Genomic DNA, 19,036 nt, shown 5'->3' on the forward strand with positions numbered 1-19,036 from the left:
GTAGCAAGGGAAGCTTCCTGCCTGAAGCAAGTGGCCATGTTGTGGGAGGTGAAGCCTAGGAGAGGGCCCTCAGCCTGAGCCCAGGAAGGTGGACTCAGGTCCCATGGGCAGGAAACAATTGGAGGAGTTGCTTCCTGCCCTCCCTCTCTTTGGAGCCTGTCTTGGCAGCCAGAAGTAGGTGCACAAATGAAATTGTAGTCTGGACATGCTAACAATGGCTCTTGTCCACCCTATCCCAATCCAGCCCAGCTGTGTTAGCAGTATTCCCGGTGTCCAGCCCCCTCCAGGATCAGCCCAGTGGCTGTAACAATGGCCTGTCCCCTCCCAGCCTTGCCCACTTCTTTGAACCCTTGTGATGCTAGGGCTGTCACTGGCCTGCCTTCCTCTATTCAACTTTTAACTGACCTGTCCTCCCCTCCACGGAGAGCGGAAGAGCAGGTTCATTGTTTCTGGCAGCCAACCTACCAGGTCCCAACCTTCAAACCACCCCACCCTGCATTGAGGAGTGTGGCAGATAGACCCATGTCCCATAGGGCCATGTGCTCTGCTCCCTCTGCTCTCATGAGCTCTTGATTTCGGGTTTTCATCACCTTCCCACTTCTGTTGCATCCCTGCTTCCGGTAGTGATGGCTGCATGGGTTCACATCCCAGCTCAACCACTTGGGCTTGGCCACACAGGCAAGTGACTTCACCTCCCAGTGCCTCTGTTCGAAAGTTCTGGACGATGTGCCAAGTGCCTCACTTGCATCAAATAAGTTTGTCCTCTCAGTGCCTTGAGGGGTAGGTGGCATTGTCATCATTCCAGGTGACAAAGGAGAAAACCAGGACAGAGAGTGGTTTAGTACTCCTCTGGGGTCTCACACTCCACGAATGACAGTGGTGGGATTTGAACCCAAGCTCTTTGGCTCCAGGGTCTGTTCTTAATCGGTAAGAAACATAATGATAATGTCCTAATTCAGCGAGCTGTTAAACAGATTTAATGCAATAATGGAGGCAAAAAAGCTTAGTCCACTGCCCCACATAGAATAAGCATTCAATGTAGTTGTTATATTAGTGATTTTATTATCTTATGTTAGAGTTGTATGTTAATATATGCTATAAAGACTTAGTGTAGTAATATGTAGTTCTGTCTTTTTGTTATAGTACAGGGGCCAGCAAACTTTTTCGGCAAAGAGCTAAATATTAAAGATCTGAAGCTTTGTGGGCCACAGATCTCTATTGGGGCCACTCAGTTCTGCTGTTGTAGCAAAGGCACCTACGGACAATAAGTAAATGAACAAGTTTGGCTGTTTTCCAATAAAATTTTATTTTAAAAACATGCCACAGGCCATAGTTTGCCAGGACCTAATCTAGTATGTGTTATTATGTATCAGTGATTTTTCCATATTTCTCTGTTTATATTATTTTCTTACAAAACCAGATTTTCTTTCCCTCCTTTGCTCCTCCTGTCTTTTAGCAAAGCATGTCAGGCCGCTGGGCTGTTCTAATACTAGGCTTATATGTCTCATAAGACATGGGGAGTGAGGGTGGCAGATTTTCTAAGCTCAGGCAGGCCTCTCTCCATCCTCTCCCCCTCCCTTATTCCTTTATTTAGTTATTTTTTTAAAAGATTTTATTTATTTATTTGACAGACAGAGATCACAACTAGGCAGAGAGGCAGGCAGGAGAGAGGAAGGGAAGCAGGGTCCCCGCTTAGCGGAGAGCCCAACTCGGGACTCGATCCCAGGACCCTGAGATCATGGCCTGAGCCAAAGGCAGAGGCTTTAACTCACTGAGCCACCCAGGCACCCCATTTAGTTATTTTTAAATTTGTTTATTATTGGGTGCCTAGATGGCTCAGTCAGTTAAGCATCTAGCTTCAGCTCAGGTCATGTTCCCAGGGTCCTGGGATTGAGCCCCATGTCGGGCTCCCTGCTCAGCAGGGAGTCTGCTTCTCCTTCTCCCTCTTCCCCTCCCCTCACCCGCTTTTGCTCTTGCTCATTCTCTCCCCCTCAAATTAATAAATAAAAACTTTAAAAATCTGTTTATTATTATTTTAGAGAGCGAGAAAGGCTGAGAGTGAGTGAGGGGGATGTGGACAGAGAGGGAGAGAGAATTGTAATCAGGCTCCATGCCCAATGTGTAGCCCAACACAGGACTCGACCTCACAACCCTGAGAACATGACCTGAGCCAAAATCAAGAGTTGGATACCTAGCTGACTGAGCCACACAGGTGCACCATCCCTCCCTTATTTCTGAGCTCTGGAACTTACCACTCTCCTTGCCCATGGCTGATTTTCTGTGCCTTGGGGAAACCCATGAGGATCTCTGAGCTCCTCTCCCCGCAGTGTCCCCTCACCCTCCCTGCTACCCCAGCCTCTTTTCTCTGACCCAAACACACCAGGCACAGTCTTATCTCAGTGTCTCCACACGGGCTTTTCCCTCTGCTTGCATCCTCCTTCCCCAGGTACTTTGTGGCTCTTCCCTCCTCTCGTCTAGAACAGCACCTGCACATAAATGTGTTGAAAGAGTGTGCCATATATCTTCATTCATTTTTATTGCTGATTAGCATTCAGTGGTATGGAAAAGCCCACACTTGGCTTATCCAGTTACGTGTTGATGGGTGTTTGGGTTCATTCTCATTTTGGCCATTGCTAATAAAGCTGCTGTGAAATTCTTGGACCTTCCCCCAACTCTTCACTTGGTGAACCCTTAAATAGCCCTTGGGTTTTGCATGAAATAGTGCATCTTCAGTGCCTTTCCTGACCCATTCCCCCCTCCCTGGTTTCTTTCATCGTTCCTCATAGCACTTGTCACAACATACAATGATGTGTGTGTGTTACAGGGATGCAGGTGGCATTCCGGCCAAAACTGTCTGCTTCCAGAGTGAAGAAATGAGGACAATAAATAAACAAATAAATAAATAAAGAATGAAAGGGAAAAAGGGGGAAAAATCTATAAAACAGCTCAAGGGAGGAGCTTAGTTCTGTAGTTTCCAAGGACAGAGAGATGAGGATTTGTCTGGGGAGTAGTTTAGGAGCAGCCTCATGGACAAAGGGGCTCTTGGGTCCTCATTCATCCATAAATCTGCAAACATGGAATGGAAAGAAAACCATCATGAGGTCTCTAAACCCATGGAGCCCCCTGTCCATTGTGAAGACAGTGGGGCTGACAAGTTGTTGTCAAACGATGTCATGTGATGTCATAGGATGACAAATTGTCATAAAATCTGGCTAGCCTATGGGGAGGTGGCTTAGATCGCATGCCCCCATCAGCTCTACTTAGACTCACATTTCATCCCCCAGAAAGAAATGTTATACAGGGTAGGAGTCATTCCCCCTCCCTTCTTCCAGTTCTTGGCAACCATCAATTCTGGATATAATCTGAAGGTTGACCAGTAGGATTTCTGGATAGGCGGTGAAGGCTTATTGAGTTAATGTGCAAACAGCACTTGGGTGACACATAGTGGGTTCTCATAACTGAAATGGCCATGACTCCTTGGCAGCAACGGCAAGTTCTTTCCAGAAGCCTTGCTCTAAAACTAAATGGGCTACCCATCTATTTGGAATTCCCGAGTACTGGCTGGCTGTGTTGCAGTCAGAATCTGTCCTATTTCCAGTTTGGCCCTGGGGTTGGGGTGGGTGAGGAGTAGTCAGAAGGGCCAAGCCATCCGTTCTGGAACACCATCAAGCTCTGGTCCAGGTTTCCCAGAACTGTGGAGGAACATGTCTAGGGAGGGACAGTGCATCTGATGGGAGTCCTGGCAAGCCCTGGCCTTGGCTTTCTGGGGCCACTGTAACACCAACCAGCATTTGTCAGACCTTCGACCTGAGCCAAGATGGCGGCTTTGGGGAACAAAGCAAGAAGCATTCAGGTTCTCTTCATGGTGGTGCCCCCCTTTCCCTATGTGGCTTCAGATAAATCTCCTCTCCATTCTCTGTTACTGTTGACCTCTCTGAAAATGATATGAAACTCCCCCACCCCTCTCCTGATGTTTGTGATGTGTTATAGTTTCTAAAGATGAGACATCTCTACTTAGGCTCTGGTGTTCACTTTCTGACTCCTTTTAGCTTTCCCTCAGCTGGTGGAGTATTTTTCTGTACTCCTTCTCCCTCCTGCCTCCACTTACCCACTGATCAGCTTCTGTTTTTCTCCACTGCTCTCCCCACTGCCTCCACTGTAAGTCTTATTCTCAGCTTCTGTCATGGGCAAGACCATAGGATCTAAAGAGCGTGGGGCCTTGTAGTCCTGACCTCTGATCCCACATCTGCCACCCTTGATTTTGCTCGACTTTGGACATGTCATTTTATCTACCTGAGTGGAAATCCTTCATCTTCCTCAGCTAATAATTCTAGTTCTTCTCTGGGTTCACAGTAGAGGGTTCTTTCTCCTTCCTCCTTGAAGTCAGGTGTGGCTCTATAACTTGCTTTGGCCAATGAAATGTGAGGACGAGTGACTCGTGTCGCTTCTGGACAGAAGCTTGAAGACTCAGTGTATGTTTCACTGTGTTTCCTTTTGCTGCCTCCACCATCATGCATGCACAGAGATGGAGCCTCCCTCAGACTAGGCACTGGAGAGGAGGCAGCATAGAACAGAGTCCCCATCCCACCGGCAGTGGGCACATACCATGAACAAGAAAATAGTCCCATGGTGCTTTCAGCCGCTGAGATTTGGGAGATGTTTGACTACAGCAGGATGTAGAATACTGGGGCTAGAATACCTCATCATCTGGCCTCTGGGACTAAAGTCAAAACACAGTGTTCTTGTGAGAGTTATGTATACTCAACATGCATTTAATTTTTTTAATTTTAATTTTTTTTTTTAGAGAGGGAGCAGGGAGGGACAGAGGGAGAGGGAGAGAGAGAATCTTAAGCAGGCTTCATACCCAGCACAGAGCCTTATTCAGGCCTCAGTCCTATGACCCTGAGATCATGACCTGAGCTGAAATTAAGAGTCAGTTGCTTAACTGCCTGAGCTATCCTGGCACCCCAATGTGCATTTAAACTAGCCAACAAGTATTCCCCTTTGCTTGCTTTCTATGGGGCCTCTGATTCCTTTCCCTGTTTTTCAATCTTGAAAAAAGTTAGTGAAAGGAATTGTTTGACTTTTCCTTCAAGCAGATGAATGGTTTCTAAAGCCCTGGGCACTGATTCGGTTACCCTCAACCTTCTTCTTATGACCTTCTCTCTCTCCTTCCCTGATCACTTAGTATCTGCTAAGAGGTGAAGGAATTCCTGTTTTAACTTAATCCAAGTTTGAATTTTTGCACACTTCTTCTTCCTTCTCCCCACCTTCTCTTTGCCAGTTCTACTCCTGCTCTTTATACCTGAGTTCTAGAACCTGCAGTGTTTCTCTATTCTCTTTGATTTCTTGCTTTCTTCCCACCTCCCGCCCCCATGGAATCAACCGTAGTGCAAATTAACAAATAGTTCTGAAGTGCCTTGAGCTTGAAGACATTTTCTTCTGCTCACCTAAGCAGGATCCTGGAGCAATTGCAAATGTCCCGTGCCCTACTGTAAATCTTGCAGTTGCAAGAGATTCAGTCAGGGTCAGTGAAGACCCAAGCAGAAGGTCTTGGCCAAGGCTCCCTGATGTCCCGGCTGTGCTGGGTGTTGTCGTATTGATTAAGCTCCTAGGACTGCTGCCAGCAGCCTCTAGGATTAAATCAATAGAGTTTGCAAAAGTAAAAGCTTCTTTTGGAGGCACAAAATATGTTGCTTTATTTTTTTTAAAAGATAAAGCTTCAAGGAGAATCTTCATAGATGGTGGGGCCAGCAGAAGAAAGGGCCACATAGACCCAAATATTTGGGGATGTGTCCAGGGAACATGTGAAGGAGCTGCATTGGGGGCTTGGGACTTTCTGGAAAGTCTGTTTGACTTGGCTTGGCAGTACAACAGCAGAGAGAGCTGGAAAACAGGGTGGAAGGTGCAGAAAGAATTGCTGTTGAGAGGTAAAGAGAAATAAAACAGATGGGGATTCATTTGCTTGTTCAACAGACATTGATTGGCATCCTGCTAGGTGCCTGGTACTGGAAGCGGCGCTGGGAATGTAATGGTGAGCCATTTCTATGGCAAATGTTCCTAGGAGGGAAGAGAAGGGGAGAGACACAAGAAAGGTCATGTGAAGACAGAGGCAGAGGATGGAGTGATGTGACCACAAACTGGAGAACAGCCAGGACCTCCAGTAGCTGAAAGAGGAGGGGAGGGATCCTACCCTAGAGCCTTCAGAGGGGGCTCTTATACCTTAATTATGGGGTTCTGGCCTGTGTAACTGTGAAAGATGAGATTTCTGTTCTTTCAACCACCCAGTTTGTGGTAATTCACCATGGCAGCCCTAGGGAATGAAAGTAAACACTTCTATGAGGTCAGAAGTGCCTGTCAGAAGGCACAACAAGACACAGCCATCACCAGAACCTGACACTGTAGCGGGAAGCATATGGAATAAAGAAATACCCCAAGTCTTCCTTCTTCCCTCCAGTCTCCTGCTGGCGCTTCCCATTGAACAAACCTTCCCAGAAGGTAGGAGATGAGACAGGAGCCAACCTTGTCTCTCCCAGGACACCAAGCAGAATGATGAGTGGATATGTTGGGGGAAGGGCACTCAGGAGAGTGGCAAAACACATCCCAATACATGAGGCCTTTAGACAGTGAATATGGGTAGAGAATAGATTACCTAGGGTTAAGCCCCAGAGAAGACCAATGTTGAGAGATTGAGTAAGAAAGGAGCAAGAAAGAGAGACAAGAAGGTAGTAGAAAAGATAAAAAGAAGCTATAGCCAAGAAATCTGAGCCTGAAAAGGTCCTGGGATTTGGCAGCCTTGAGGTCCTTGGTGATCCTCACTAGGAGAGTTTTGGTTAAGTGACGGAGCTGGAAGACAGCCTGGAGGAGCCGGCAGAAGTAAAAGAAATCAAAGTGGAGAAGTGAAAGCAATACATGTAGTCAACTTCTTCATGAAGGGTAACAGAGAAATGGATTTGTGTCTGGAAGGAAATTTGGAGACAAGGGTGGGGTTTCTAATGATGGGAGAATATTAACTTCCCTAAAGTGGGTCATTCCTAGCAGTACACCAGTACGCACTGACTGGTATCTTCTCCCATCTAGGGTGCTAGAATTCTCAAATGCCCATTTTGAGATTTAGGATAATGAATTTAAAACATCATCAGCCCAGATCATTGATCTCATTCAGGAATGTACCTCTGTACAAGCATGACAAAGGCAACTGGTTGGGTTCACCAGGGATGGGCTCTCTCCAGAAGCAAAGGAAATGCAAGGAAGTGATATATAGCCAACCTTTGTTAAGGTTGACAAGGAAGGAAATGAAGTGAGGAGAGGGTGCTGAGAAATGGTGGGGTCAGGGAATGGCAGGGTTTCCTGGGATGGATGTTCATTTGCATTTAGGAGAGCTAGTAAGCTGGGAGGAGGAGAGTTGCGGCTAAAGAGAAGGATGCTGGGAAAGGGCATTTTGAAGATGGCCGGTGTTGCTCCTAGGCATGCATGGCTGGAGTGCCTTGAAGTTCATAAGGGTCATTGATGAAGAGGTAAGGATCTCTTCCAGGGATTAAGAAGGAAGGGGCCAGCATAGGCAGTCGTCTTTCCATGGAAACTGAAGGTCATAGAAAGTAACCGGTTCTACCAGTCTGACTCAGCTTTTGTTTTCCCGTGGGCCTTAGTATCTTGGCTGCTGGGACTTCCTTTAACTTTGGACTTCCTGCTGAGTCCAGTGGCACTGGGAAAGACTTTCATGGCTTGTCTGGTCAGAAGAGGGAGAATTTCTTGCCTTGTTTATACCCTATCTTGGGGACCTTCTTGTTGGCTGCAACTAGTTTAGAGAGGGCCTTCTTCACCTCTCCTGGCTTCTTGGGTAGTCTTACCATACTTAGATTCAGAGGGTCCTTTTTTTCACTTGCTTTCCTGGGGCCCTTCTCCTTGGCCTCACTGGGTTTCCTTGGGGGCAATCATGGCAGATATCTGCCTCGGTTTGATTTTCTTTTTGTTCTCGGGGACTAATTTGAAGCTGCCAGTGATCTCCTTGGCCTTGGAGTTGATGGCCCTCATGGAATTTCCAGGTTTGAGTTGAAGCTAAGAGGTTGATGAAATGCTCAGAGAAGATGCCAAGGACATGGAAGATTTCACTGATCACTGCACAGGTTGACAGTACCACACAAGGGGAGAAGGACTTGCCTGGACAGAGGGAACATCTCAGGGAATGTGATTGTGTGAGCAGGTTACTCATCACAGCTTTGTAATAGAGACAAACTGGAAGCATATAAGAAAATGTGAAATGATGATGCATTAACTCACAGGAATACTGCACAGCCTTTTAAAAGAAGGCGATCCAATGTGTCAATATGGGAAAATGGGTCCAGTGCTGTGAGGGGTACAGCCGAGGTCAGAACATTGCATAACACAATGGCATTTTTATAAAAGGAAAATATGATTTCCTATGTTTGTTTTCACTCATTTGGTGGTATTTATCGAGCACTTGCTATGTGTTGGGCACTAAATCCTGGGGACATAGCTGAGAACAAGCCCCAGATGGGGCTGACATTCCAGTAAGAGATCAACGTAATAAAGTAAATAAGTAAAATGCATAGTTTGATGCGATAAGTTGCTAAAATAATTAACAAAAAGCAAGCAGGGAGGAGGATGGCAGTGTTGGTGGGGCTGAGACTTTAGACCTGGTAGCCAGGAAGGTCTCACTGGGAAGATAATGTTTTGGTATCTCCTGATGGAAGCAAGGGAATGAGCCCTGCCCATATTTAGGGGAAGAGTAACTCAAGAAGACACAGCAGCCAGGGTAAAGAACATGCGTAGGGAAAAATCTGAAAAATAGACAGCAAACTGCTAATGGTGGTTATCCCTGGGCTGTGGGCTGGGGTAAGGGCTTTTCATTTTTTTAATAATACAATATAAATTTTAAAACTAAAAAGAATACAATAAACATATATTCTTTTTATAACTAAAAGCAGTTATTTAAAAAGAAAGATCTTGAGAGCTGCCTGGGTGGTGTTTCTGTTCGTGGTTCATGTCTCAGAGGAAAGTCAGTGAGTAACAGCATATAATAGGAACTATGAGAATCAAGGAGAAAGAAAAGAAGCACAACCAATAACATTTTTTTAGAAATTGAAGATTTTTTTTTTAGAGATTCTCCGTATCATAATATAATTAGCCATCTTAAAGTGAACAATTCAGTGGCATTTAGAATATTCACATCATCTGGTGACCACCACCTCCATCTAGCTCCAAAACATTTCCTACCCCCAAAAGGAAATCCTGCCTCATGAAGCAGTTGCTCCTGATTTCCTCCTGCCCCTCACCTCCTGGCAAACATGACTCTGCATTTTGTCTCTATTGAGTCACGGATCCTGGATAGCCAAAAAGGTCGAGATAGCCATCCGTGGGTGAGTGGATAAATAAATTGAAGTACACCCACACACATCCATAAAATGGAATGCATTCCATACAATGAAATACTACACAGCCATGAAAAGGAACAAAGTATGTGTACACACCCCTACATGGATGGCCCCCAAAACATTATGCTGAATGAAAGATGCCAGACAAAAAAGATCACATGTTGTATAATCCAATTTATATGGGATACCTGCTGGAGATTTTTGCAACTTTTATTTATTTTTTTCTTTAAAGATTATTTATTTATTTATTTGACAGACAGAGATCAAAGTAGGCAGAGAGGCAGGCAGAGAGAGGGAGGAAGCAAGCTCCCTGCAGAGCAGAGAGTCCGATGTGGGGCTCAATCCCAAGACCCTGGGATCATGACCTGAGCCGAAGGCAGAGGCTTCAACCCACTGAGCCACCCAGGCGCCCTGCAACTTTTATTTTGAGCCCAGTATTTGTGGAGTGGATCGCCTAACTTCACTACCTCCTGTTTTGGGAATGATTTCAGATTTGAGAGAAGGCTCAGTCAGCCATGATGGGAGTACATGTTGAAAGCTTCCAGTGAAGAGAAGGGACTGAGACTTGGATGGCAAAAAAGGCGTAGGATAGGTTAATAATACTGGTAGCTGTCATTGTCATAAACATAATAATATAAGCACTGATTGCATGATCACAAGGAGATGAACCCTATCTTATGCTTTTATAAGCATGTTAAGTTTCTTTTTTATATAAACATGATAGGTTTTCTTAATATTAAGATCCAATGCAGGAACCAGAGTAAATAATAATTAAATACATATGTATTGAGTGCACACTATATCCCAGGTCCCGTTCTAAATGTATTGTGGGTGTCCATTCATTCTATTCACAGCCCTGCAATGTAAGCATGACTTTTTTATTTTATGTATGAGGAAACAGGTTCAGAAAAGGAAATTCTTTTGGCCAACATCAGAACCATGCCTGACCCCCAAACCCTTTTAACTACTCTTCTCTATGACTTCTCACGTAGTATTTCCAGTTTTCTGAGCAGAAGCTTGATCCAGATGCCCTGGATAGACTTCTCTCTATAGAACCAAAGTGTTGAAATTTCTTTGATTATATTAAAAAACAAATGACACATCCCATCTATTTGGTGTTGGGTTTTTATTTTTTCTTCATTTGATTTTCCTGATGACATAATGAATTTTTTTTTTTTCTCTACCCTACATGTGAAATGTAGGTCTTTACAAATGTCTAGAGTGTGTGCCCTGTCCCAGGCTTGCGATGTCTGGATGGATGTGAAATTAAGTGTCTCCGCTTGCCGCTGGCCATGGTGCTGAAAAGTTCTCAGGCTGCACCCAGAGTTGCCCTGAGTCGTGTTGTCACCACTAGAGTCTCTAGCTAATGGGCTGGTGGAAAGCTCTTTTGTAGGCTTGGCTTTTGGCTGTTCTATGCATTGGAGAGTTCAAACCCCATGTCTGAGAACTGGACACTCTCTGGAGTATTGGAAGGTAAAATTTTCGTTAACATAGCCCGCTTGGGATGGGTTTATGAGGGCATGGATTAGCCTGCGGTTGTTGATCATGACAACTACATTCAGTTGTGGTAGTTGGGATTCAGTTGAGGTCTAATCCATTTGGTTTCATCCATACGGTTAAGGTTCCAGGTGTACCCCAACTCCAAGTTTTAAATAAAGACAAAACTATCCACCTTCTAATAAGAGTAAGCTGCTGGATGGTCTTTGGTTTGCAAGCATGGATGTTGGGGCGAGTGAATGCTCTTCCAGTATTTCCTCTGTGGTCGTGAGCAATTCTCTTAACCTATCTGAGCCTTGAGCTCCTTATCTGGAAAATGGAGCTTGCAACTTACCTTGTAGAACTGTTGCAAGAAATTAACTGAAACGAGTGTAAAATGCTTAGCACGGTGTCTGCCCAATGAAGCAGTTGATAAACACAGCTGTAATTAGGTTGTTGTGCCTGTTAATGGGCCCATAATAGTTTATCATATTGCCAAGTTAAATGCTGGCATTTGTTTAGCGAAGCAAAGAATATGTCCTAAACTCATACATCTAGGACCCTGGTACCCCCCCTGCTCTTTTCCTGGTAATTGTGATGAGCATGGAACTAACATGAAAATAAGGTCTGTTTGGCTTCTCTCTACAAGTTCAACTGCCTGGTTGACTCACTAAAGTATCCGTTTCCCCAGAATATCAGGCAGCCCCTATATTAGAGGAAAGGTCTTGATGAGTTAAAAAACCTGATTTGATTTTTACAACAACCACAGGACGTTGGGAATGAGGTAGGGATGGGGAGATCATAAGGAGAAGGATAAATTACTTAGACATTCTACAAGGTCTTGCTAAGGGGCTGGAACCATCAGCCATGCCTACTTTGCAAATTGATTTTCTTTGATGTTCTGGATCCCAAGAGCAGATCCTGTTAGCAGATACAGCTCTTCTTCCCTGGGAAGAATCACTTGGTCATTTCCAGTGTCACACACAACCCCTTTCTGGGGCCTCTGTGGTCCTGATCAATCTAATTTGGAGGCGGGGAGCTTTGTGTGTCTGTGCTTGCCTGCAGGGCTGTTTGCTATCCTGACTTCCACAAGCCATTTCAGGAGCCAGCTTTTCCTCCCATCAGGGATGCTTCTCCCCTTTCATCTCTTCTCCCTGTACTCCCTCCCCTTGGCCTCTCGGCTGGCTGATTATTCTGGATCCCGCTGACACAGGTGCTTTCTCCCTGAACCAATCGGGGAGCAGGAAAGCTCAGCTCAGCTAGCAGAAGCATTGCTCACCGCAGCTGTGAGTTAGAACCCAGGATTTCTAAATTGGGAGGAACAGGCACGACTCAGGGTTGGGCTGAGAAAGCCTCACCTCCCCCTGCCTGGACTACCTTTGACTTCTGCCTGGGGTGAGGCATCTCTTCCCATGCCAAGAACACAGTACCCCATCTCTGTGTCCATGTGCCTACCACTTCAATGCATATTTTAAGAAGCTATGTTCTCGACATGCCCACCAAGACTTGGCATACAACAGAGTGGGGAGAGAAGATGCAAAAATCAGGACCCACCCACCTTTCCTTCCTTATTCAGGTGTTTATTGAGCACCTACTATAAAAACAGATGCTCTCTTAGGTGCAGAGAACAAAGCAGTGAACAAAGTAGACAAAAATCCCTGCTTGCATGGAGCTTATAGTCTATTAGGGAAGACAAACAGTGAATAAGATAAAGAAGAAAAATAGAGCATATATTTGACCAGGGACGGGGCCGAGGAAAAGGTAAAGAGGTAAAGGTAAAGGTAAAGAGGTAAAGGTCTTATGGGGTTGTGACCTTTGAGTAAAGACCTAAAGGGAGTGAGGGAGGGAACCATGTGGGTCTGTGGGGAAAAAATATTACAGGAGAGAGAACAGCAGGTACAAAGGCCCTGGTGTGGGACATGCCTCATGTTTGGGGAATGTGGGGGAGGCCAGTGTGGCTGCAGCTAAGCCAACACAGGGAGACAGAGGTCATGAGAGCAGGGAGGTGATGAGGGCAGGTCATGCTGGGTCTTGCTGGCTGCCAGGAAGACTGGCTTTTCTTCTGAGTGACATGGGACTCAGCTGGAGTGACTCCTTCCATGTCAGCTGGAATTTTCTTTTCTGCATATTTGTCTCATGCCAGTTTACTCTTATTTCATCAAGATCTTGGGTTTCTTACCAGCCCCTTTACCTGTGTGCAGCCAGAAGACTGGTCTGGGGCTCCCAAAGTCTCCTCCTAGGGTCAGAATGTGGAGGAGAGAGGGGAGCCCCTACCTCTCTTGAGATGACTCAAAGCCACAATTACCTGGTCTCCTCCTACCCTTGAAATAGATCTAAGGCAAACTTCACTGCGCACACAGATCCCCTGAAGATCTTGCTAAAATGCAGATTCTGACTCAGCAGGTCAGCGAGGGGGGAGGGGGGCTTAGACTTTGCATTTCTAAAGGATGCAGCTGATGCTCTTCTGCGGCCATTCAGTAGCAAGGGTATGAGGTCAATGTTGCCAGTTCCCATGGGGGGTGCAGATCTGTGGACATTGGCGGGGTCCGTGTGTGCATGGAGGGAGAAGGGTTAATATTTGATAGCCAGTATTGCCATTTTTGACAAGAAAAAAGCAGTAAGGTAGGAGTGGGCAGCCTCTTTCCGTTCTCCCCCATGCTGTGGCTTCATTGCTCTATCCGGAAAGCTCTGGGCCTGAAATCCAGCGACACTGGACAACTGAAATCCTGATAATGCAACCCTGAAAGTGCTGCTTGCTGCCAGTCTTCTGGGACTCTTCCTGGAACCTCAGCTCAAGTCTGATGGAGAGGAAGTCACATCCCAGCTGTTTAGGGGCAGGAGGCCACACACCCCCTCTACCCCAGGAGTGAGCCGGCAGCTCCACACAGAAGTGAGCAAGGAGCTAGCTGGCAGGGAAGGGAAGTGAAATCATCAGATTCAAATCATGGCTTCAGAAGCCTCGGCAAGGGGAGGCCAGGGAAGGGCTTGGCGTTGCTTCTCTGTATACAAATATTGTCTCTTATTTTCTGGGCTGCAGGGTGAGGCAGAATGGAATATTTGTGCAACATAGCCCAGCTTTGTTCTCTGTGCTCCTAATGACTGTCAGCTTGGAGGCAGGAAGCCAATCAGAGGCACTCGTCGGCAGGGCCGGCTTTTGTTGGCTCCCCAAATTGCCCTGAGTGTCAGATTTGCTTTTCAGAGTGTGCACGGAGCGCAGCTCAGCCGCTTTCAGCTGGAGGCAAAGGCCGAAGATGGTGACAAAGGCCTGGTTTTCCTGGTTTACTTAGGCTCTTACTCCCAAGGCTGTCCATTCCAGACTTTCTTTTCCCACCTGGAAAGTGAGTATATACTCTCACTCCACCAGCCTACAGGATCCTTTGGTTTTATGGAGCTTCCAAAAGGCCCAACCTAACTCTAGGGCCAAAGGACAGAACAAGGCAAGTTAGGCTTCCAAGGGAGAAAGCTGGGAGGAGGCCAGGGGCTTCACATGGCCAAGTCCACCAGGGCCTGCTCTTTGATCCTTCCACAGAACAGTGGACCCCCGTGTTCCTAGAGGACACTTGGCAATATCTGGATGTCGTTAAGTTTTGGTTGTCGTAACTGGAGAGAAGGAGATGCTGTTGTTCATCACTCCCACCACAGGGAGTGACCTGCCCCCAGATGTCAGTAGTGCCAAGGTGGGGAAGCTCTACTCCAGACTGACCAGCACCCTGTGGCTTTCCCTTCTGACACCCACTTCTCTACACCCAGACTGACTGGACAGTGCCTGTGTGGGTCTGGCAGGGGGACAGGGGACATTCTGGTTCACCAGCTGATCAGCAGATCAGGTCCTAATGTAAAGTGAGCAGGGAAGGCCCTCCCCAAGTAGAGACCCTCCAGCAGGTCACCAGGCCTTGTCCGCCCCAGAGCAGTTTTCCCAGGATACAAGAAGGAGTTTGTGCCTGGAGGGAGAGGGAATGCCACATCTGGAAATAACCACACAGACTACCCTTTCCCTCCATCAGATCTTGAAAGGTCAGCTTCTCAGAGGCCTACCCTGACCACCATATTATTTCCTACTTACTGAGGTAAAATTCATGTAACAATATTAACCATTCTTAAGTGACTAATTCAGTGGCATTTAGTACATTCAGAGTGTTTGTCGTACATTATCTGTCTAGTTCCAAAACATTAAGCAGTCACTTCCCAACCCCCTCCCCCGGCCCTTGGCAACCACCGATCTGCTTTCTGACTCTGTGGATTTGCCTGTTCTAGACATTTTACACACAACAGAATCATACAGTATGTGGCCTTTTATGTGCGGCTTCTTTCACGCGGCACAATGTTTCTGAGGTTCGTCCACACTGTGCTGTGTATTAGCACTTCATTTTTATGGCCAAGGATGGTTCCGTTGTCCGGAGAGACCAGGTTTTGTTCATCCGTGCATCCACACTGCTCCCACCTTTGGGCTGTTGCAGTGGTGTTGCTATGAACATGTGTTTCGGTACCTGCTTTTCAGTTCTCTGGGGGGTACACCTAGGATATGCTTTGCTGGATCATACGGTAATTCTGTGGGCATTTTGAGGAATCACCAAACTATTTTCCACAGAGGCTGCACCATTCCACCAGCAACACACAAAAGTTCTAATTTCTCACATCCTTGCCAATGCTTAGTGTTTTCTGTGGGGTTTTTTTTGTTTTGTTTTGTTTTTGCTCTGTTTTGTTTTGTTTTAAGGCTAGTGGATGGGGAGTGGTACCTCATTGTGGTTTTGATTTGCAGTTCCCTAATGGTTGATGAAGTTGAGCATGTTTACATGTGTTGATTGGCTATTTGAATATCTTCTTTGGAGATATATCTACTCAGGCCATTTGCTCATTATTTATTGGGACTACCTTTTGTCATTGAGTGACAAGTGTTCCTTATATATTCTGGATGCCAGACTTACCAGATACATGATTTGCAAATATTTTCTCTTGTTCTGTTGGTTGTCTTTTCACTTTCTTATGATGCTCTTTGATGTACAAAAGTTTTTAATTTTGGTGACGTCTAGTTTGCCTATTTTTTCTTTTGTTGATTGTGCTTTGGGCATCAGATTGGAACACTGTACTGCACTTATTTTATAAAAAGATTTACTTTAAAAAAGGTTTACTTATTTATTATTTGAGAGAGATAGAGAGAGAGAGTGAGCATGAGGAGGGGGGAAGGAGCAGAGAGAAAGGGAGAAAGAGAATCTCAAGTAGACTCCCTGCCATGCTCAGAGCCTGACGTGGGGATTGATCTCACAACCCTGAGATCATGACCTAAGCAGAAATCAAGACTTGGATGCTTACCTAGCTGAGCCACCTAGGCACCATGACTACCGTACTTTAATTGCAACCCCCAATCTCCTTTCCTGCTTTTTCTCTGTGTAGCATTCACCACCCTGTAATGCTGTATATGTGTGGTTGTCTCACACACTCACTTCTTCCCCATGAGGGCAGAGATTTTTGTTTCTTTTACTGTAAGCTGTGTCCCCAGTGCCCTGAACAGGGCCTGGCACCCAGTATGTGCTGAATTAATATTTGCTCTGTGGATGTTGGAGGTGAGATGGAGAATAACATCTACATTTTCCTTAAAAAGTCATCTGCTGGGTCTTTAGAGCAATGATGCTACTTCACAGGACACTCTTGTTGTGGGTGCATGTCATTGTCCAGACTTCTCAGTGTGCAACACCGAGAGTGAGCCGTGATGTAAGTGGTGGACTTTGGGTGATAATGTTGTGTTGGTGTAAGTCTATTGATTATAACAATGCACCATTTGGTTGGGAGGGGGATGCTGATAATGGGGGGGAGTTGTGCATGTGTGGGGGCAGAGGGAGAATGGGGAATCTCTCTACCTTCTGCTGAGTTTCGCTGCGAGCCTAAACAAGCTAGAAAGATTTTCCTTAATTCCTCCATACTCCCTTTGAATATATGATTTTAGCCACCATCATAGCAAACTGCATTGTCCTTGCTCTGGAACAACACCTACCCGACGATGACAAGACCCCAATGTCTGAACGACTGGTAAGTGATGTCTCTCTTGAGGGGGTCTCTCTTTTGCTTTAAAGGCAAGCTGCCATGGCTGGGGGTGGTGGGGACAGAGGACAGAGTGGACTCTCAGTCTTGGAGCCAAGAGCTGGATCATGGATCATGAGCCACCTCCCCCGCCTGGGAAGCCTAAATTTCATGAATACCAATAATCTGGAGAGAGAGAGGCCTTCATGACTCATCCCTCCAGACCTGGCAAACCCAATGCCGACTAGGATGACAGTGTTTGATAAGTGTTTATGTGGTCCATAGAAACATCATATTAGAAACAAAATTCTTGTGAAAGATGTTGAGTATACATGGAAATGGAGAGAATAATACAATGAACCCCTCCATGAACGCCTCAGCTAGATTCAACTGTTTTTCAAGACGTTGCCCTGTTTACTTTGCTTGTCCCCTTGGATTTCACTGGTTTGTCTTTTCCTGGACAAAATCACTGAAGGCCAATCCCAGACAACTTGTCAGTTCTTTGCCATGTAATTACTCAACTCTGCATCACTAAAAATATGGGCATTTTTCTTCCATTACCACAGTGACATTTTTACACCCAACATGACTTGGAGTGGTTTCTTGGAACCATGTCACACCCAGTCAGGAATCAGATTTTCGTGTTTGTCTCAGAAATAGCATTTTTCGGTCAGTTTGGTCAAACCAGGATCCAAGCAGGGCCTAGATTTTGTTATGTTGCTTAAACCTTTTTTTTTTTTTAAGATTTTATTTGTTTATTTTTGAGAGAGAGAGAGAGTACACAAGCACAACCAGGGTGAAGGGCAGAGGGAGAAGCAGAATCCCTACTGAACAGGGGGCCTGATGTGGGCCTTGATCCAGGGACCCTGAGATCATGACCTGAGGCGAAGACAGATGCCCAATGAACTGAGCCACCCAGGCATTCCTGCATAAGTCCTTTAAACTAAAGTAACTGTTTTTACTCCTGCCCTTGACTTATGGCAGAAACCAGTCCCATAGCCCTAAGACATGTCCCGCATTCTGTTGTTAGCTTGGTTCCTTGCATCTGGTGTCATTTGGCTTGTTCTTCTATCTTCTGTGTCTCCTGTCATAGATATCAGCTCTGGGGGATGTTCACAGTTCTCATTCAAAGTTTCTCATTTGGTGAAACTCAGCAGAGCTATAAACTAGCACTAAGATTTTTCTCAATCCCCCTACTCATCCCTAAGCCCCCTGGTTCCTCTCCTGGCATTCTGACAGTGCAAAGGAGACTTCTTTTCCTTTCTATCACCTTTTCAGATTCAGCTGTAATAGCTCAAGGGTAGATAGAGGGGGGTGTAAGAATCCACTCATTCCTAATCCACAAAATATAGTTGGTTCTCAAGGCACCTAAATGTTAATAGGTATGAATTATAATATGTATTCTAAAACATATCACTAACCTATTAAACTTATGATTTCAAGACTTTTTTTTTTTGGTTTTTGTTTAAGGTGAAGGTAAGAGAGTCAGCTGGAAAAATAGAAAGCAAATAGTAGTATCATGGCAAGCTGATAGGAAAAGAATCATGAAGGCAGAAGGGATTGAAGCTTGAGAAACTTCATAACAGATTGGAAAACATCCATGTAGGGGCTCTGATGGAGTGGAGTTTACAGCTTAATTTAAAATATTATAGACTGCCAGCTGGAAGCCAGAAACTCACAGGAGGTTCAGTGAGGGTGTGGGGACCAGGACACTGGCCATTTGCCAGCAAATGCAGAAGTATCACTCCAGTATTTTAGCAACCTGAAGAGCTGTGCTGGTGCATACCAGCTGAGACCCTTCACAAGTGTCAGATCCAGGGGTGAGGTTGGTATACAAGGTCTAACCTCAAAGGCCTTGAGTGATCTGTGTGGCAGACATAATGAACCAGTGCTTTCCAGCAGAATTTTCTGCAGTGATGGGGATGCTCTCCATCTACACTGTCTGATATAATAGTCACTGGAATGTGGCTTCTGTGTCTGAGGAACTGAATTCTTATTTTATTTCACTTGAATTAACTTACAGTTAAATAGCCACATGTGACCAGTAGCTGCTATACTAGACATCATGGATCCAAACAGACAATTCTGTTTGACCAAGCGATATGTGAGATTTGCCAAAAGAAAAGAAGGAGGGTACTTTCTCCACTCTT

At 45.6% G+C, this 19,036-nt stretch overlaps 1 protein-coding gene across 1 annotated transcript in view; it reads left to right on the forward strand.

Moving 5' to 3' along the window:
- The window catches only part of CACNA1A (calcium voltage-gated channel subunit alpha1 A), a 214,159-nt gene that overhangs the window by 21,781 nt on the left and 173,342 nt on the right, over window positions 1–19,036 (forward strand). The window contains exon 3 of the mRNA XM_044254073.1: window positions 16,790–16,895. Within this exon, the coding sequence (XP_044110008.1) occupies window positions 16,790–16,895 (106 nt within the window). The remainder of the gene's footprint in view (window positions 1–16,789; window positions 16,896–19,036) is intronic.

This window comes from Neovison vison, chromosome 6, assembly GCF_020171115.1.
Source record: "Neovison vison isolate M4711 chromosome 6, ASM_NN_V1, whole genome shotgun sequence".
In the NCBI taxonomy this organism is placed as follows: domain Eukaryota; kingdom Metazoa; phylum Chordata; class Mammalia; order Carnivora; family Mustelidae; genus Neogale; species Neogale vison.